Source organism: Trichomycterus rosablanca, chromosome 26 (genome assembly GCF_030014385.1).
Source record: "Trichomycterus rosablanca isolate fTriRos1 chromosome 26, fTriRos1.hap1, whole genome shotgun sequence".
In the NCBI taxonomy this organism is placed as follows: Eukaryota; Metazoa; Chordata; class Actinopteri; order Siluriformes; family Trichomycteridae; genus Trichomycterus; species Trichomycterus rosablanca.
In genome coordinates, this window is record NC_086013.1 from 5,056,941 (window position 1) to 5,078,429 (window position 21,489).

At 45.7% G+C, this 21,489-nt stretch overlaps 1 protein-coding gene across 1 annotated transcript; it reads right to left on the reverse strand.

Moving 5' to 3' along the window:
- Positions 1 to 2,921: 2,921 nt before the first annotated feature.
- ttll11 (tubulin tyrosine ligase-like family, member 11) lies at positions 2,922 to 20,640 on the reverse strand. The gene is made up of 9 exons (XM_062988573.1): positions 20,168 to 20,640; positions 15,798 to 15,897; positions 13,941 to 14,074; positions 10,477 to 11,052; positions 9,420 to 9,515; positions 8,882 to 8,991; positions 7,752 to 7,988; positions 7,229 to 7,335; positions 2,922 to 4,589 (listed from the first exon to the last, which is right to left on the reverse strand). Exons 1-9 carry the CDS (start codon positions 20,522 to 20,524, stop codon positions 4,321 to 4,323), a joined length of 1,986 nt encoding a protein of 661 aa, XP_062844643.1. The 5' UTR covers positions 20,525 to 20,640; the 3' UTR covers positions 2,922 to 4,320.
- Positions 20,641 to 21,489: the final 849 nt, after the last annotated feature.

Sequence of the window (21,489 nt, forward strand, 5' to 3'; positions counted from 1 at the left end):
ATATATATATATATATAAAAATATAACATTAAAATCACCTCCTTGTTTCTACACACACTGTCTATTTTATCAGCTCCACTTACCATATAAAAGCACTTTGTAGTTCTACCATTACTGACTGTGGTCCATCTGTTTCTCTGCATGCTTTGTTAGCCTCCTTTCTCCCTGTTCTTTAATGGTCAGGACCCCCACAGGACCACTACAGAGTAGGTATTATTTAGGTGGTGGATCATTCTCAGCCAATGACGTGGTGGTGGCGTGTTAGTGTGTGTTGTGCTGGTATGAGTGGATCAAACACAGCAGCGCATAAAAAAACAAAAACAAAAAAAACTCATACCAGCACAACACACACTAACACACCACCACCATGTCAGTGTCACTGCAGTGCTGAGAATGACCCACTACCTAAATAATACCTGCTCTGTGGTGGTCCTGGGAGAGTCCTGACCATCGAAGAATAGCATGAAAGGGGGCTAACAAAGCATGCAGAGAAACAGATGGACTACAGTCAGTAATTGTAGAACTACAAAGTGCTTCTATGAGGTAAGTAGAGCTGATAAATAGACAGTGAGTGTAGAAACAAGGAGGTGGTTTAATGTTATGGCTGATCGGTGAATTTAGACTGGGCCATATGATCGTTTACATGCTTCCCAACCTCCAATACTATTATTTTCACTAATTCTGAAGACGGAGCTGGTTTTCCATTTATTTTTGTCCATTGTGTCGCGCTGGGTGGGTGCACCCTGCACTTCAGCCTAAATACAGAGCTTGTATATTTTTGTATTCCTGTTGTTACCTGCTACATGTGTTTCTACGCGGGCAGTGAAATGTGACGCTACGGATCTTATTTAGCTGTTTTTATTTCGCCAACGAGGATCACGAGAGACTCTTATGACTTTATGTGACCGATAATAAAGTGCGACAGGCACAAGCCTTGGGAAAATGTAAAATGAAAACGGTATTGCTATTTTTACATGATGTTCTTAACACGGCCTGTCTGCTGCAGCGAGATGAACGGTGTGTCCTGTACATAATTAATATATAATAAGGGGATATAAATAATTAAATACTGTAATATGTGTTCTGCTAATAAACTAATAAGGTGTTATTTTGTTTTTCGATATCTGGTTGTGAATTTCATTGACCTGCTGATTTGTCCAAAACTGCAGCTCTTGTTGTTTGTGTCCAGTATCTATCAAAAGTGGTCCAAGGAAGGAACAGTGGTAAACCGGCGACAGGGTCATGGGCGACCAAGTGTCATTGATGCACGTGTGGTCCGATCCACCAGACGACCTACTGTAGCTCAAATTGCTGAAGTAGTTAATGCTGGTTCTGATAGAAAGGTGTCAGGATACACAGTGCCTCACAGTTTGTTGCGTACGGTGCTGCATAGCCGCAGACCAGTAGGGTGCCCATGCTGACCCCTCCCTGTTCACCACCGAAAGCGCCAACAATGGGCACGTGAGCATCGGAACTGGACCACAGAGCAATGGAAGAAGGCGGCCTGGTCTGATGAATCACGTTCTCTTTTACATCACGCGGACGGCCGGGTGGGGAACACATGGCACCAGGGTGCACTATGGGAAGAAGGCAAGCCGGCGGAGGCAGTGTGATGCTTTGGGCAACGTTCTGCTGGGAAACCTTGGAACCTTGGGTCCTGCCATCCATGTGGATGTTACTTCGACACGTACCACCTACCTAAGAATCGTTGCAGACCATGTTCACCCTTTCATGGAAACGGCAATGCTTCAGGAACGGTTTGAGGAGCACAACAACGAGTTTGAGGTGTTGACTTGGCCTCCAAATTGCCCAGATCTCAATCCAATCGAGCATCTGTGGGATGTGCTGGTGGAGGCCCCACCTCACAACTTACAGGAGTTAAAGGATCTGCTGCTGACATCTTGGTGCCAGATACCACAGCACACCTTCAGTGGTCTAGTGGACTCCATGCCTCGACGGGTCAGGGCTGTTTTGGCAGCAAAAAGGGGGACCAACACAATAGTAGGAAGGTGGTCATAATGTTATGCCTAATCGGTGTATATACGTATATTTCAGTTTATTCCAAAGCTTTATAGACCACAGTGATGCTGAAACACATGAATTCAATAATTAGAAGGAGTGTCCCAATACCTAATCCACCAACACACCAGCGCCAAGATTCTGAGCTTTGGGGTTCGAATCTTGAATACCATTCGGCTGGGCGCCAGTCTGCTGGGTGGGAAAGACCAGACTAAGGGGTCGGGAACCTTGGTTGCCCAGGGCAGCTGTACAGTGGAGGTGCGTAGACGCAATTAGGGTCCCTATTTAAAGGGGAAAAAAAGGGGAGGGGGATGCCCGGGTGGCACAGCAGGATAATCCGCCAGCACACCAGTGCCAAGATTCTGAGCTTTGGGGTTCGAATCTCAAATACCGGTCGGCTGATTTTTTAACTCTATTTATTAAGAATTTCAAAAACGAATGACATCACTTCTCAACATAGACACCTTCCTTCGTGATGCATTTTCCCAGCAACGTACCAACAGTTTAATGCCATCAGCAAAAATGGTTTGGGTTGAGCATGTAGCCACTGATGTAGCGCTGCTTTCACATCACCACATGAAAATCTTCTTCCCCTTAAAGCTTCTTTGAGCGTCCAAAAAGGTGGAAACCAGATGGCGCTAAATCCGGACTATAAGCGTCTCTCAGTTGCTAAGACACGACTGATTACTACTCCTCCCGCCCTCACCTCTCACCGTTTCCAACCAAAATATAAAAGTGCGGACACTTCTTGAAGATCCCTCATAGAAGCTAAAATCTATTAGGCAATCCAATCTATGGACGCAAAAGCACATCTGTTTATTATCATCTGTCTGATCTCTGAAGACTGGAGAAGCTGATACTATTACTTAATATAGAGAAACTACTAAAGTATAAAAACATCATTGAAGTAAACCTTTATTGCACTTAATGCCGAGTCACCATGTTTATTATAAGGCCGCTGATTATTTATAGGCCGTTGTGTACAATCAGCTGCTTCAAGCTTATTTAAAGTCAGCGGTATGATCCGACAGCGCTACAAAGCATTTAGAGTCTTCTCGTCCCTGAATAGCGTTGCTGTGGAATACATTGAATAGCATTGCTGTGGTTCGAATCTCGAAAACTGGTCAGCTGGGCGCCCTCTAGCAGGCACAGTTGGCTAATGCCTGCAGCAGACAAAACTGGCCTCCAGTCTGCTGGGTGGGAAAGACCGGACTAAGGGATGGGGTTATGAACGCTGTGTAAGGTCTGTACAGAAAGTGGAGGAGCGCAGAGATCGAGGCGTGGCTCTTCGTACGCCAAGTCGACCTTGGGCGCAATTGGGGTCCCTATTGGCTATGCTAAATTGAGAAAGGGGAAAAGGGGGGGGGGGATGCCCGGGTGGCGCAGCAGGATAATCCACCAACACACCAGCGTCAAGATTCTGAGCTTTGGGGTTCGAATCTCGAATACCGGTCAGCAGGGCGCCAGTCTGCTGGGTGGGAAAGACCAGACTAAGGGGTGGGGTTATGAACGCTGTGTAAGGTCTGTACAGAAAGTGGAGGAGCGCAGAGATCGAGGCGTGGCTCTTCGTACGCCAAGTCGACCTTGGACGCAATTGGGGTCCCTATTGGCTATGCTAAACTGAGAGGGGGGGGGGTGCCCGGGTGGCACAACAAGATAATCTGCCAGCACACCAGCGCCAAGATTTTAAGCTTTGGGGTTCGAATCTTGGATACCAGTCAGCTGGGCACCAGTCTGCTGAGTGGGAAAGACCAGACTAAGGGGTGGGGTTATCAACACTGTGTAAGGACCTTGGTTGCCCAGGGCGCCTGTCCAGAAAGTTGAGGAGTGCAGAGATCGAGGTGTGGACGTCATTGGGGTCCCCAGCAGCAAATTGGCTATGCTAAATTAAGAGAAAAGGGGGGGGATGCCCGGGTGGCGCAGCAGAATAATCCGCCAGCACATCAGCGCCAGGATTCTGAGCTTTGGGGTTCGAATCTCGAATACCGGTCAGCTGGGCGCTCTCTAGCAGGCATAGACAAAATTGGCTTCCAGTCTGCTGGGTGGGAAAGACCAGACTAAGGGGTGGGGTTATCAACACTATGTTTTTAAGGACCTTGGTTGCCCAGGGCAGCCAAGCCAACCTCACGCACAGTGTGTCAGGGAGATATATACCCACCTTGGACACCATCGGGATCCCCAGCAGCGAATTCGTCTCAGTATTACTTATTCTCTATAATTAATATACTGTATAATTTGCATATGATGGCATGCACCCGTCTCAAACCAAGGTTCTAACGTCTCTATTAATCCAGTACAGTCCTAAGAAGGTGGGCGTCCTTCAGCGTCCCAGTTCTCCAAGTTTCCTTTCCCAGAGGAGCGAAGAGGCTGTTGATATGTGGGTGCAGCATGGGCTGGGTTATTGTTAGATTGGGGTTTTAAAGGGCGCGGCTTCACGTCTTGTCCTTCCCCGTTGAGAGCCGATTCACAAAGGTCCAGCAGTGACAGGACCTGCTCTCTGAGCAATGTAGCTTTGAACCTACGTGTAGCCAGAAAGAAAAAGGCCTCCACGAATGCCTGCAGTCCCATTCCTGTTTAAAACAGAGACACAAAGAGACACATCTGGATCATGTCCATATAATTAAGAGCTTATACCCACCCTGTATTCATATACTGTATATATATATATATATATATACAGTGTATCACAAAAGTGAGTACACCCCTCACATTTCTGCAAATATTTCATTATATCTTTTCATGGGACAACACTATAGACATGAAACTTGGATATAACTTAGAGTAGTCAGTGTACAACTTGTATAGCAGTGTAGATTTACTGTCTTCTGAAAATAACTCAACACACAGCCATTAATGTCTAAATGGCTGGCAACATAAGTGAGTACACCCCACAGTGAAAATGTCCAAATTGTGCCCAAATGTGTCGTTGTCCCTCCCTGGTGTCATGTGTCAAGGTCCCAGGTGTAAATGGGGAGCAGGGCTGTTAAATTTGGTGTTTTGGGTACAATTCTCTCATACTGGCCACTGGATATTCAACATGGCACCTCATGGCAAAGAACTCTCTGAGGATGTGAGAAATAGAATTGTTGCTCTCCACAAAGATGGCCTGGGCTATAAGAAGATTGCTAACACCCTGAAACTGAGCTACAGCATGGTGGCCAAGGTCATACAGCAATTTTCCAGGACAGGTTCCACTCGGAACAGGCTTCGCCAGGGTCGACCAAAGAAGTTGAGTCCACGTGTTCGGCGTCATATCCAGAGGTTGGCTTTAAAAAATAGACACATGAGTGCTGCCAGCATTGCTGCAGAGGTTGAAGACGTGGGAGGTCAGCCTGTCAGTGCTCAGACCATACGCCGCACACTGCATCAACTCAGTCTGCATGGTCGTCATCCCAGAAGGAAGCTGACGCACAAGAAAGCCAGCAAACAGTTTGCTGAAAACAAGCAGTCCAAGAACATGGATTACTGGAATGCCCTGTGGTCTGACGAGACCAAGATAAACTTGTTTGGCTCAGATGGTGTCCAGCATGTGTGGCGGCGGCGCCCTGGTGAGAAGTACCAAGACAACTGTATCTTGCCTACAGTCAAGCATGGTGGTGGTAGCATCATGGTCTTGGGCTGCATGAGTGTTGCTGGCACTGGGGAGCTGCAGTTCATTGAGGGAAACATGAATTCCAACATGTACTGTGACATTCTGAAACAGAGCATGATCCCCTCCCTTCGAAAACTGGGCCTCATGGCAGTTTTCCAACAAGATAACGACCCCAAACACAACCTCCAAGATGACAACTGCCTTGCTGAGGAAGCTGAAGGTAAAGGTGATGGACTAAACCCAATTGAGCACCTGTGGCGCATCCTCAAGTGGAAGGTGGAGGAGTTCAAGGTGTCTAACATCCACCAGCTCCGTGATGTCATCATGGAGGAGTGGAAGAGGATTCCAGTAGCAACCTGTGCAGCTCTGGTGAATTCCATGCCCAGGAGGGTTAAGGCAGTGCTGGATAATAATGGTGGTCACACAAAATATTGACACTTTGGGCACAATTTGGACATGTTCACTGTGGGGTGTACTCACTTATGTTGCCAGCTATTTAGACATTAATGGCTGTGTGTTGAGTTATTTTCAGAAGACAGTAAATCTACACTGCTATACAAGCTGTACACTGACTACTCTAAGTTATATCCAAGTTTCATGTCTATAATGTTGTCCCATGAAAAGATATAATGAAATATTTGCAGAAATGTGAGGGGTGTACTCACTTTTGTGATACACTGTATATACACAGTATATATATACACTGATCAGCCATAACATTATAACCACCTCCTTGTTTCTACACACACGGTCTATTTATCAGCTCCACTTACCACATAGAAGCACTTTGTAGTTCTACAATTACTGACTGTAGTCCATCTGTTTCTTTGCATGCTTTGTTACCCCCTTCCATGCTGTTCTTCAATGGTCAGGACCCCCACAGAGCAGGTATTATTTAGGTGGTGGAACATTCTCAGTACTGCACTGACACTGACATGGTGGTGGTGTGTTAGTGTGTGTTGTGCTGTCACTGCTGGACTGAGAACAGTCCACCAACCAAAAATATCCACCCAAAAGCGCCCCATGTGCAGCGTCCTGTGACCACTGATGAAGGTTTAGAAGATGACCGACTCAAACAGCAGCAATAGATGAGCGATCTAACTAGGTAGGAGTGTCTAATATAGTGGACAGTGAGTGGACACGGTGTTTAAAAACTCCAGCAGCGCTGCTGTGTCTGATCCACTCATACCAGCACAACACACACTAACACACCACCACCATGTCAGTGTCGGTGCAGTGCTGAGAATGATCCACTACCTAAATAATACCTGCTCTGTGGTGGACCTGTGGGGGTCCTGACCATTGAAGAACAGCGTATGTAGAGAAACAGATTGACTACAGTCAGTAATTGTAGAACTATAAAGTGCTCCTATATGGAAAGTGGAGCTGGGTGAGACTGGGCGAGTATAAATAATGCTGACTTTAGCCTGGGCAGAAAACAGGAACGGACCTAGCACTGACACCTGGGTTTCAAAAAGGAAAGCAAGAGCAGGTTGCCAACAGAGAGGTCAGCAAGTCTGTGGAACCAAGAGCGACCACGTCCAACCACGAATCCATTTAGGAGTGTCATTAAATTTATTGCCAATATGTAGGTAGTATGACAGTTGGATTGCGTACCAGCTTCTCTGGAGTCGGAGACTGTGCCAGCCCAGCGGCGGGTGATGTCGATGTACAGGATGTCCACTGACGCCATGCTGAAACTGCTGTTGCTCAACTTGCAATTCCTGGAAGAGGTAGTGGGTTAGTGCAAGTTTGGAATACAGTCATCCAGGATTCAATATTCTATGGTTCTATGGAAATGTCCTTCAGAGGTCTTCAGGATGATCCGTTCTACTGGCGTCTGTGACGTTTTTTTTTGGTTAGAAGGGATGTCTACATACTTTTGGCCATAAAGTGTATGTAGACACCCCTGCTTATTACTAGGTTTAAGTGTTTCAGTAGGGTTTCTATTATTGTGGCAACAGTTAGATGAAGATCAAGAGTACAGAACACCAGCTGACTCCAACCTCACTGAAGACCTCTGGGATGAGCTTTTTTTTTTTAGAAGAGTGGAGGCTGTTATGGCTGCAAATGGGTTAGGTAACCTTGCCATGTTCATGGGTTTAAAACAAACCCATTCTCCTGACCATCTAACACTTGCCTGATGAAGGTGCGGAAGCCGGTAGGCCCGAGTTTCATGGTTCCCTTGACCCCCAGGAAGCGCAAGAAGATGTCAGCGATTCGTACCGCTATTCGCAGGTAGTTGAACTGCTTCATGTACTTTGGGAAGACTTGTTTTAGACACAACGGGGGAAGGGAGTCTCCGCGTTCCGCCTTCTCGTCCGGTCCCGCTTCCACGATGACGCCTGCTTCTGAAGTTCTGGTCAGGAGGTTTGATCTGTTGGCACGGAAAAAGGGTTTAAATCCTGCCCCACATCTACTGGACACAGGGCAAGAACACATCCTTGAGGGTCACCAATCACAGGGTATCACACTTACCTACTGTATATACTAGGGGTTGTTTAAAATACCCATCCAGAGACAAGGATTAAACCAAAGGCCTAACAGTCGGGAGTCGGGATTCAAACCCACAACCTTCCGGTTGATAACCCACAGCTCTACCCACAAGCTCTACCACTGTCCCTTTCACTAACTCCTGGTCTCCCATCCACTACTGACCGGATGCACTCTAAGTGCTTTAAGCACTCTAACGACACTAAGCGTAGCAAGTTGATTTTTAAACACCTTAGTGGTCAGTCTGCAGTGGTAAACCGGCGACAGGGTCATGGGCGGCCAAGACTCAGTGATGCACGTGGGGAGCGAAGGCTGGCTGCATAGCCGCAGACCAGTCAGGGTGCCCATGCTGACCCCTGTCCACCGCCGAAAGCGCAAACAATGGGCACGTGAGCATCGGGACTGGACCACGGAGCAATGGAAGACAGTGGCCTTTTACATCACGTGGACAGCCAGGTGCGTGTGCATCGCTTACCTGGGGAACACACGGCATCAGGATGCACTATGGGAATGAGGCAAGTGTGATGCTTTGGTCAATGTTCTGCTGGGCAACCTTGGAACCTTGGGTCCTGCCATCCATGTGGATGTTACTTTGACACGTACCACCTACCTAAGCATTGTTGCGGACCATGTACACCACTTGGAGCAGCGCTGGTGCACAACTAAGCACTAGAACTCGCAAAGATTAAGCATATAACACAAAGAAAAGGCGAGAACGAAGCGAGCCTCCCGACAAGCTAGCAGTTTACTTTCAAAATGAAAGTAAAATGAACTCACGTGGGCTTCCTTTGAGCTGGATCCATAAGGCGCAGAGTATCTCTGATGACTCCCACCTTGACTTCCTCATCTACCAGACTGGGAACATACTCAAGCACACCAGGTGAAACCTGCGAATGGTAACACAAGACCAAATGGAAACAGTGGGAATTGTATGGCTACTTGATTATAAGGCAAGATTATAATAGGCTGATTGTGGATAACAGGTGGATTGTGACGGTGGGTAGAGGTGTCCTCCTTACAGCCGGGCGGCCAGGGTTTCCTCCAGGTGCTCTGGTTTCCACCCAAAGACGTGCAGTCTGATTTTCGCCCCATGAATCGGACCCGCCGCGACCCTGACAGATCGGCTACAGGAGGGGAGGACTGCCGGAGGGGATTCCTCATAACTTGACAGGTGATAATGGAGATTGGTGCGTGACTCAGTGCGCTATACGGATCTCCATATAAAAAATGTGAAGTATTGGTAGTTCCAATAAATTAGAATACGTACAGCCTTGTACTGTGTTCAGTGATTCAGTTATACAATGACTGTTCTTACCTCTTGTTCATGTTCAATCCTCATGCTGGGATTGGAGTTGACCTCTAGCAGGACAGGCTTCAGGTTCTTCATCAGTAGGATATCAAAACCCAGGATCTACAAACAGTTCATAGGATATAGTATATTATACACTGATCAGCCATAATATTAAAACCACCTCCTTGTTTCTACACTCACTGTCCATTTTCAAGGAGCACTTTGTAGTTCTACAATTACTGACTGTTTTAGCATGCTTTTACCCTGTTCTTCACTGGAACCCCCACAGAGCAGGTATTTAGGTATTTAGGTGGTGGATCATTCTCAGCACTGCACTGACCCTGACATGGTGGTGGTGTGTTAGTGTGTGTTGTGCTGGTACGAGTGGATCTTTAAACACCGTGTCCACTCACTGTCCACTCTACCTAGTTGGTCCACCCTGTAGATGTAAAGTCAGAGACGATCGCTCTACGATCTATTGCTGCTGTTTGAGTCGGTCATCTTCTAGACCTTCATCAGAGGTCAAAGGACGCTGCCCACGGGGCGCTGTTGGCTGGATATTTTTGGTTGGTGGACTATTCGCAGTCCAACAGTGACTGTGATGCTGCTGTGCCTTATCCACTCATACCAGCACAACACACACGAACACACCACCACCATGTCAGTGTCATTGCAGTGCTGAGAATGACCCACCACCTCAATAATACCTGCTTTGTGGTGGTCCTGTGGGGATCCTGACCATTGAAGAACAGGGTGAAAGGGGGCTGACAAAGCATGCAGTGAAACAGATGGACTACAGTCAGTAATTGTCGAACTACGAAGTGCTTCCATGATATGGCTGATCGATGTATATAATTGTTCAAATTTGACTATTTATTACCATTATAGTCAGGCGTCCAAATACTTTTGGCCACTTTTGGTCATTTCATATCAGTGTTTTTGACAGGTATATGTGGGATCAATCAAAACTGGAAGCAAAGTTGCAGTGCCATGATTGCCACTATTTAGTGAATGAATATAAGGTCAGTGGTGCATGAGTTGAGACCGAGGAATGTCCTAGCATGTATTTCACTATACAGACCTGAAAACAGGTGGGTCCTGGCTTGCCCGGTGGAATATCAGCCTGGTAATAGACCTTCAGTTCAGGAGCAAGTGCAATAACAGTCTTGATAACCAGTGCTATGATGTCTGACCAGACCTTCTTGATGTCCACCCCCTTAGAAGCCAGGCGATAGAGCACACTGGAAAACGTACGCTTGCTTCCAGTGTTGCAGCTGTCCGAGTGCACAAAATTGCCGCTGTGGACATTCAGCGAGTAGTTCGTCAAATGCATGAACACACGATTGAGGTTCTTCTGGCTCGGTTCCTGGTAGGGTTCGGTGCAGAACCTGGACAGGCCCTCTTTGGCGATGTAGATCTCTAAAGGATCCAGAGAACGGACCAGGACGTAGAGGCGGATGTCGAACTTCAACTTGTCGATGAGGAGGGGTTTCTGGATGTACTCCTGGATCACTGCCTGTTTGACCTGCGATCCGGCGATGGCCCGGAGGTCGGCGGGATCGCGGATGAGGTAGATGCCGTCACCCTGGGAGCCGGAATCAGGTTTGACAATGAAGGTGTGTTTGAGGCTGGAGTCACTGTCCTTTAAGATTCGAATCTGAAAGTGGACAGAGAACAGACAAGTCTCAGGTTTTACCATGACTAGTGTACTGCTGGATACTCCAAGAGACCTCTAAGGGACCAAACCCAGCACGTAACTTGGGGCAATTTTACAAGACCAGATGCACCTCATGATGCACCTCAAGACTCTTTCCCAATGATTTCTAATACTCCAGGATTATTGTCCCAATACATACAAAACTATTTAAAAGAGGTTCAGAAAAATCCCAAAGGTAGGAACCAAAGGTAGGCACAGGTGCCAACACATAACAAACACTGAGTCAGCGGAGAGCGGGCAGTGTAGCAGTGATTGTTTATTCAAGGAGTCGACACTTTGAGTCCTCTGCAGCTCCATTCCCAAAGCCAGCCCTAAATGGCATGGCAGGTGGGCATGATACTGCAATCCATTCCCCTTCCACCACCCACTCTACATGGCAAATGTCAAATGCAGACTAGGAAGCAGAGCCCTACTTCCTTCCTCCCTTAATAAATTGGATTTGCTTCTTGAAGAATGCTGTGAGCACTCATGACCCACAATCCAAGAGAGACTGCGAAAATTGGATTTAGCCAGAAGAGATAGCAAAAAATACAACACAACAGCAAGTTCACATCTGAATGTCGGAAATATCCAGACGTATGCCGTGAGACCTAAAACAAACAGTTTGTGTACCAAAACATAGCAGTGTGTCTGATTTAAGGCAATTCTGGAAAAAAATGGACTAAAATTCCATAAGAATGATTCTGAGAAAGGTGAGGTCAGTCCAGAATTACACGGGAGGAGCTTGTCAATGATCTCAAGGGAGCTGGGAGCAGAGAAATGCTGGATATGACCCCAAGAACACCATCCCCACCGGGCATTTCTCTGCCTCCAAACACGGCGAGTGGAGTTGATGCCAAAGAGCTCAATTTTTGTCTCATCTGACCATATCACATTCTCCCAAGCTTTCTCTGAATCATTCAGGTGTTCATTGGCAAACTTCAGACGGGCCTGTACATGAGCCTTCTGTAGCAGAGGGACTTTGCGGGCACTGCAGGATCTCAATCCATTACGGCGAAGTGTGTTATTAATGGTTTTCTTGGTGACTGTGCTCCCAGCTCCCTTGAGATCATTGACAAGCTCTATATATATATCAGTTTTCATTCCATATATCGAGTTTCATTCCATATACATCATTTTCATATATATATATATATATATATATATATATAGAGAGAGAGAGAGAGAGAGAGAGAGAGAGGATCGGCTAGTTTTTGTGACACAATGTAGCAAAACAAACTAGCAACCAGATAGCCATAAACACAAACAAAAAGTAAACTTTAAGAACTTTTACCAGAAAAACGAAAAAAATACTAAACTACACTAGTACAAAAAGTATTAAAAATACTATTACTTTATTTAGTATATTATAAATTACTTTATTTGTTTATCTTTGAATCGTGTTTAGCCTGAGAGGATTAGCTTTTAGCAGAACTCTGCCGCCCTCTACTGTATACTGTATGAATTCAGCTCCCTAAACGAATAATACTAAGAAAATAAAAATAAATAAATTACACCTGTTACACAACCTTTAGTCAGCAAACAAAAAAAAAATACAATAATCTAATAGTTTAGGGTTAAAAACATGCATGGAAATATAGAAGACATTTAGGAAATTAGCTCATCTCATTTACGCTGGATCTTGTTACACACTTGTCATCGACAATTTGTTGATCTCAGAGATTTAAATGGCGTAATCTGGTTTTAAAGCAATATTCTGACTTTTAATTTGGTTACGCGAACCAGGACACGGATAGAGAACAAAAATAGATTCTGTATAAGAGTGAGAACAAGTCAGATTACACATTGAGGTTGCGTGTCAAGTAAAGAAGTAGGTGCTAATAAGGGAGCGCTAAGTGGATTTATAACGAGCCCACCTGCTGTGGAGATCGACCCTAGGTTACCGAATCACGTCCCTCTGCCTTCACAGATTTGGCCAGCAGATGACTGACATGTCGGTTCTTCTGAACTGACCGTCATTTCCGCCTTAAACAAGATTTCTTTCTCACAGATTCACCAGCTTATCTGTTGGGCAACTTGCTTTTCTCTTAAAACTGTAGTGTTAAGCTCAGTCTGGTCCAGTTTTTTGATGGTGTTGAGGCCAATGCACATTTATCTGCACCAGTTGGCGGGATGGGTGTTGCTTGTGCATTGCCATCCCCGGCATGTTCTGCGTTGTCATTTCTCCTTTTCGCAGAGGCTCTCTGCCTATCTTGCCATAGTTTTTTTATTTCTGTGCTATACCTTATCTATCCACTTTCTCTATTGCGGGCTGAGAATTTTTTATCTTATTTTGTTTCCATAGATTTGGCCAATGCTTTTATTTCCAGTATATTTTTGTGGCTTTTTAGCCTGATCTAAATTAGCCCTGTGTGTGTATGCATGGGTGTGTGTTGCCCTGCAATATATTCATGAATTCAAAACCAGATATCAGTAGCGTTGGGCTAGCATAATCGACCATCATTTTCATGGTTTACCACTGCTTTATCCTGGTCAGGGGCACGGCAGGTCCAGTTTCTTTGGAATCACTGGGCGCAATGCAGTTATACACCCCGGGCAGGGCGCCAATCCATCGCGGCCATCCTTTCTCTTAAACACAGCCTATCATGTCTATATGTTGATGTCTGACTGGCTGATAGCACCACTCAGGATTCGAACCCTGGATCCCAGCTGTGTTTGAATCTCAGTGGTACTATCAGCCAGCTGGATCTGCACCCAGACATGACATGCATGCACGTCTTGCCCAGTATTTGCTGGTGGAACCAGATCCGTTCTTACCCTGACCAGGATAAAGCAGTACATGCAATAGTAATGAATGAATTAAAATTGCTTTGCGTGTAATCCTGTACATGATTGGAGAAGAGCTGGTACTCCTCTGGCAGGATCCATGAGCGCGGGTAGAAGTTATACTCCTCTGGGAAAAGCTGTTGCATGGTGCGTACCGCGCGACTTAGGTTGATCTTGCGTAACATCTCTATCATTCCTGCACAGAAACAGAAGCAGTGTTACCCTATGTTCAGACCGGCAGCGATTTTTTACCTCTTGTCATCCGAATCACTGATCGCTCATCACCCTGGGTTCAGCACCGGCAGCATCATCGGCAGCTGCCAATATTTAACTGATGCTAAGCAAAAAAAATGCAAATGCCATGACAGTACAGCGTACTTTACTGGCTAGTATCTACAGAGTGTATAGAAAAAAGTATTTAACCACAAATCAGCTTCATTCCCAGCCAGTTTTTACCACAAATCAGACGTGTTCCCACTAAAAATCTAAACCCTGGAGAGCAATTGCTCGTCTATACTTTCCATCCCTGCGTAGTCCATCACTGTCTGTGCAGTCAGTATGACAACAAAACTGCATTTGTTTTTTGTAGAAGTTTGAAAGTGCGACAATGAGTTTCTCTTCTATCTCTAGTAGAAACCACCATATATGAACCAGAAACGGTGGTGGAGACAATACACGTACCGCTTTGCTTAGTGCTCAGTTCCTATTGGTAAACGCCACAGCGCTTCATTCCTAATTTACAAAAAGCTTCATTTCACTCAACTTTTTCATGCCATCGACTCCGACCACTTTTCATTGCCGATGTTTGCTCCGCCTCCTGTTGCCAAAAATCGCCAGTTCTAATTGAAAATAAATGACAGCCCGTCGATTTGTCGCCAGTCTGAACGTAGGGTAACAGTTACACAACGTGAGCGGAAAAACAAGTCAGAGAACGACTCTTTTCAAACGAATTATTCATAGGAATTGAATCAGGAAGCTGTGCTCTTATCTATGGTAAAGATTTATTTGTTTTGCTCACTCTGTTTCATGCGTAACGTGTCGTGCGTAAACAACTCCATGAATCAGAGCGCATGTGTTTCAGAGATTCAGTCGTGGTGCAAGCCTTGAAAACAGCTGAATAAACCAATGAGAGCTTCCAAATTTAGATTTTTGGTGGAATTTCAGTTGTTCCTCTGACCCAAAGCAAGATATGCTAAATTGTTTTGCATTTCTCCAATGCGCGTCATTCGGGTTAGCTGGCAATGAAAAACTCTCCTTTTATTGGTTGTAGAGGTATAAGTGACAGCTTAGTTAACAAATTTCCAGTTTCAGCTTTTACCCGCGAAAGTCGAAAGAATAAATTATCCGTTGGGTATGGATTTATATATTCTGGAAATATTCTGGATTTTATCCCTAATGGGGCAACACAGAGATATAGATTTGGTCTCAATTTGGAGAAGAGAAGCTCAGGTAAGCAGCGGTTATGATTTTCTGCTGTGTGGTTGATCTGGGTCGCAGTGCTGCTGTTTACCGTGCGCTTTCATTTTGCAATGATAATAAAGCATTATCAAATATTGAAATATTTCTGCTTCTCAGAGTAGACAAAACATCTAACCAGGTCAAGCAATTTTTTAGCTTTAAATATCATAATAAAGATTTCTAATTGGCATTTTTGAAAATTGTCTTTGGATTTCTTGTCTTTTCTTGTAACATTAATCAAATAATGATTAAAACATGACTAACATACAAACATTTGACTAATATATAACTGTACATGTCTTTAAAAACTGGTTTTAAGTGTTTAATTGAACACAAAGTGTAATTGTGCCACAGGACATGATGTCTTTAAGATTCTTAGCTAGCTATAGATCATACTTAAAAAAAGAAACTTTTTTACTGTTAATTAAAGAAAGCATCAGTTCACATGGTATCTAACTTACCTGGGAACTTGTTAACCTGCCCTGAAACAATGTTGTCATTATCATGAAAGGAAACACCATGCCAGTAGATATCGCATGCTGCCCGTCTGCCCGCTGGAAACTGGAGAGGAAAAGAAGAAGGATTCATAAATGCCTGAATACATCTACTATCTAAATCACTTACATATTACCTGTGAGCCTCATAGTTCAAATAGTTCAATTTAGTACATGACCATTAGGCCATTACGGGCTAAAATAATAGTAATAATAATAATAAGTCTTTTGTAGCATTGAGCGGTGCAGTACGAAGTCATCAAAGTGCGACTATGAGACGAATCTGCATTTGTGTAAATTGTATTCCAGTGTATTTATATTATATTTGTGTTATTTTCAGTGTATAAGTGTCAAAAACAACCCTATAATTATACATTAGCCTAAAACACTGTATATGCAGTTCCACGAGACCATGGAACCCATTAACAGGTTTCCCCATACACCCTTATGGGAAAAAATACCTTAAAACTCAATGCCTTTTAAACTCGACGCTATTGCTGGTGTACTTGGTCTCCAATGTCCAAATCTGTCTTATGACCGTGCTTTGAAGTTAGCTCAGACAACCGGGCATACGGCCCGGGCCGCACATGCTGGAACACCAGAGCTGGGATCTCGAACACATCGTATCGAGTCTCGGCTCTGCCTGCCGGCTGGGCTGAGCAACCACCTGAACAACGATTGGCCTGTTGTTCAGAAAGGGGTGGCGAAAGAGTGCCGTCAGGGTGTGTCTCTCCATACACAGTGCCGAGTGTAGGTGACAAAATGCATACAGCTGCTGCCGACGTGTCGGAGGGGGCGTGGGTTAGCTTCGTTCTCCTTAATCAGAGCGGGGATCGGCATCGGTGGAGAGGAAGCATGACGCAATCGGGCACTTGGACGCACTAAAAGGGAGAAAAAGGTCCAAAAATATCTAGACACCAGACATACACACCAGATTTGGCACTGACTGACTAAGCAGCTCAGAGGTACGTACCTGCGAGTCTATACAGTGTATCACAAAAGTGAGTACACCCCTCACATTTCTGCAAATATTTCATTATATCTTTTCATGGGACAACACTATAGAAATGAAACTTGGATATAACTTAGAGTAGTCAGTGTACAGCTTGTATAGCAGTGTAGATTTACTGTCTTCTGAAAATAACTCAACACACAGCCATTAATGTCTAAATAGCTGGCAACATAAGTGAGTACACCCCACAGTGAGCATGTCCAAATTGTGCCCAAATGTGTCGTTGTCCCTCCCTGGTGTCATGTGTCAAGGTCCCAGGTGTAAATGGGGAGCAGGGCTGTTCAATTTGGTGTTTTGGGTACAATTCTCTCATACTGGCCACTGGATATTCAACATGGCACCTCATGGCAAAGAACTCTCTGAGAATGTGAGAAATAGAATTGTTGCTCTCCACAAAGATGGCCTGGGCTATAAGAAGATTGCTAACACCCTGAAACTGAGCTACAGCATGGTGGCCAAGGTCATACAGCGGTTTTCCAGGACAGGTTCCACTCGGAACAGGCTTCGCCAGGGTCGACCAAAGAAGTCGAGTCCACGTGTTCGGCGTCATATCCAGAGGTTGGCTTTAAAAAATAGACACATGAGTGCTGCCAGCATTGCTGCAGAGGTTGAAGACGTGGGAGGTCAGCCTGTCAGTGCTCAGACCATACGCCGCACACTGCATCAACTCGGTCTGCATGGTCGTCATCCCAGAAGGAAGCTGAGGCACAAGAAAGCCCGCAAACAGTTTGCTGAAGACAAGCAGTCAAAGAACATGGATTACTGGAATGCCCTGTGGTCTGACGAGACCAAGATAAACTTGTTTGGCTCAGATGGTGTCCAGCATGTGTGGCGGCGCCCTGGTGAGAAGTACCAAGACAACTGTATCTTGCCTACAGTCAAGCATGGTGGTGGTAGCATCATGGTCTTGGGCTGCATGAGTGTTGCTGGCACTGGGGAGCTGCGGTTCATTGAGGGAAACATGAATTCCAACATGTACTGTGACATTCTGAAACAGAGCATGATCCCCTCCCTTCGAAAACTGGGCCTCATGGCAGTTTTCCAACAGGATAACAACCCCAAACACAACCTCCAAGATGACAACTGCTTTGCTGAGGAAGCTGAAGGTAAAGGTGATGGACTAAACCCAATTGAGCACCTGTGGCGCATCCTCAAGTGGAAGGTGGAGGAGTTCAAGGTGTCTAACATCCACCAGCTCCGTGATGTCGTCATGGAGGAGTGGAAGAGGATTCCAGTAGCGACCTGTGCAGCTCTGGTGAATTCCATGCCCAGGAGGGTTAAGGCAGTGCTGGATAATAATGGTGGTCACACAAAATATTGACACTTTGGGCACAATTTGGACATGTTCACTGTGGGGTGTACTCACTTATGTTGCCAGCTATTTAGACATTAATGGCTGTGTGTTGAGTTATTTTCAGAAGACAGTAAATCTACACTGCTATACAAGTTGTACACTGACTACTCTAAGTTATATCCAAGTTTCATGTCTATAGTGTTGTCCCATGAAAAGATATAATGAAATATTTGCAGAAATGTGAGGGGTGTACTCACTTTTGTGATACACTGTATATAGCCAACCACATAGGTCAAAAAGCGAAGCGGATACGGGTTAATATGAAACCGAAGCTGTACGAGGAAAGTTTAACGTTACAGTAGTTCTCAGCAAGGGGTGGCACGCCTCCATTGTGCGGATCGGCCGACTCGCGCCAGGCAGCCGTCACACAACACGCACGGCTGCACCCACGGCTGTCTTTGATGGCTGTTTAATATATTAATGGAAGGTGTGGGTTCGTTTTTAATAGCACACTATGTAACGATACGCCGGTGTGGATGGGACAGAGATGAAGGACGGGGTTAGTGTGCGGTGATGGGTTGATGGGTGATGCTGAAATATTCAGTTACAGTAGAGGTTGGGCTTCAGACCAGACTTGCGCCACACCAAATGGGTGTGATTTGGAACACAGCCACTATAACTCTGAGCTTACCATATAGAAGCACTTTGTAGTTCTACAATTACTGACTGTAGTCCATCTGTTTCTCTACATGCTTTGTTACCCCCCTTTCATGCTGTTCCTTAATGGCCAGGACCCCCACAGGACCACTACAGAGCAGGTATTATTTAGGTAGTGGATCATTCTCAGCACTGCAGTGACACTGACATGACAGTGGTGGTGTGTTAGTGTGTGTTGTGCTGGTATGAGTGGAATTTTTAAATACCGTGTCCACTCACTGTCCACTCTATTAGACACTCATACCTAGTCGGTCCACCTTGTAGATGTAAAGTGGTAAAGAGACGGTCGCTCATCTATTGCTGCTGTTTGAGTTGGTCATCTTGTAGACCTTCATCAGTGGTCACTGGATGCTGCACACGGGGCACTGTTGGCTGGATGTTTTTGGTTGGTGGACTATTCTCAGTCCAGCAGTGACAGCGCTGCTGTGTCTGATCCACTAATACCAGCACAACACACACTAACACACCACCACCATGTCAATGTCACTGCAGTGCTCTGAATGACCTACTCTGTAGTGGTCCTGACCATTAAAGAACAGAGTAAAAGGAGGTTAAAAAGGATGTAGAAAAGCAGATGGACTACAGTCAGTAATTGTAGAACTACAAAGTGCTCCTATATGGTAAGTGGAGCTGATAAAATGGACAAGTGAGTGTATTTTACCCACTAAATAAAACACGAATAAGAACATGGTACTATGTTTTACCACCGCTTTACCCTGGTCAGGTTCACAGTGAGTCAAGTTGGCCAGTAATTACTGGGCGCAAGGCAATAGCACACCCAAGACAGGATGCCAATCCCTTCACAGGATAACATGGCTTATAAAAAATGAAATAGTCAGACATGGAGTGGCTTACTATGTGCCACCCTTGACATGTCAATACTATGTCAATATGAACCATTGGCGTAACTACAGCGGGGCAGGTGCACTGGGGCCCATGGCAGGGGGGGCCCCCTCCACGACATGAACTCAACCATCCACCTCACTGCCCCCCCATTGGCTGCACGTATTATGGCAAGTCAAACATGAAATATATAGCAAACACTGATATATATATGAAATTTGTTGAGGGGGCCCGAATTCTTTTTTTGCACTGGGACCCATGAGCTCCTAGTTACGCCACTGATATGAACATAATGGAAGATTACCTGTCCGTGAGCTGAAACTGAGGCATCATTGGAATACACATCTGGACTATGATCCAAATGCCTCCTACCTCCTAGAGTGTCTACCCACCCTACCCGGGACAAGACCCAAGGTTTTCACAGTGTAGAATTCAAACAGCTTTTGTATGACTTGAGTAGGTTCTCCTCACCTCTTTCCACTTGAGCTCTTTGATGCTGAGCTTGAGAGCCTCCAGGGAGGTTTTGGCTTTGGAAGTGTCCACTGTTACTGTCCTCCTCTTTCTCCCAGCTTTACCCGGTTCCTCCTGTACACCTCCGTTCGGTTCGGTTCTGTTGATCGGCGGTTTTAAAGCAGCTCCTCGGGTTCCTTTCAGTGAAGCAGATGCTCTGGAGCTGGGCTTGCTCATGATGGGATGTTGGGTTGACGGTTTTACCCGAGGCTTGCTCCGACTTCTCCCGATCGTGTCCTGGAGTGAAGGTGCGGATGCTGGAGGGCAGGACGGAGGTTCCACCTGATCGAGCGTGTCCTCGGCGTGATGATCACCCATAATGCAACCGGATCGGTGCAGACTAACTCATCAGTGTATAAACCTAACGACTTATTTCGATCGATCAGTGTGATCATGTGATCAGTGAACGTTAGATGTCAAGGCATCTACCATACTGCTGATGCTCGATCTAAGTGTGTATTATCATGCATCACTACATATGACATCCAAGATACGTTATAGATAAATAAATACATAAAATGTATTTAATCTAATCCAGTAGGTTATAAGATCGCAGCTCAGCACCGCTTTGTTACCGCTTTATAACAGATGACAGGCACCAGATTCACTGTTGCTGTTTTGGTACCACTGACAGCACTGGTAACGGGAAACGAGATAGGACACTGCACAAAACGCGTTTCCTTTTCCCCAGTCTTAAAGACACAGTACACTCACACGCTGAATTCAGCGTTCAATCTAATCACGTGATATCAGCTAGAGACACTGATTTAGCTTGTGAGTCCGAGTCAAGTCACGAGTCTTTAGGCGAGAGTCCGAGTCAAGACACGCGTCTTTCTACGAGTATATACAGTCAATCTGATTCTGAGTCCGAGTCGAGTCGCAAGTCTTTAGGCTAGAGTCCGAGTCGAGTCGCGAGTCTTTAGGCTAGGGTCCGAGTCGAGTCGCGAGTCTTTGGGCTATAGTCCGAGTCGAGTCGCGAGTCTTTGGGCTAGGGTCCGAGTCGAGTCGCGAGCCTTTAGGCTAGGGTCCGAGTCGAGTCGCAAGTCTTTGGGCTAGGGTCCGAGTCGAGTCGCGAGTCTTTAGGCTAGGGTCCGAGTCGAGTCGCGAGTCTTTAGGCTAGGGTCCGAGTCGAGTCGCGAGTCTTTAGGCTAGGGTCCGAGTCGAGTCGCGAGTCTTTAGGCTAGAGTCAGAGTCGAGTCGCGAGTCTTTAGGCTAGGGTCCGAGTCGAGTCGCGAGTCTTTAGGCTAGGGTCCGAGTCGAGTCGCGAGTCTTTAGGCTAGGGT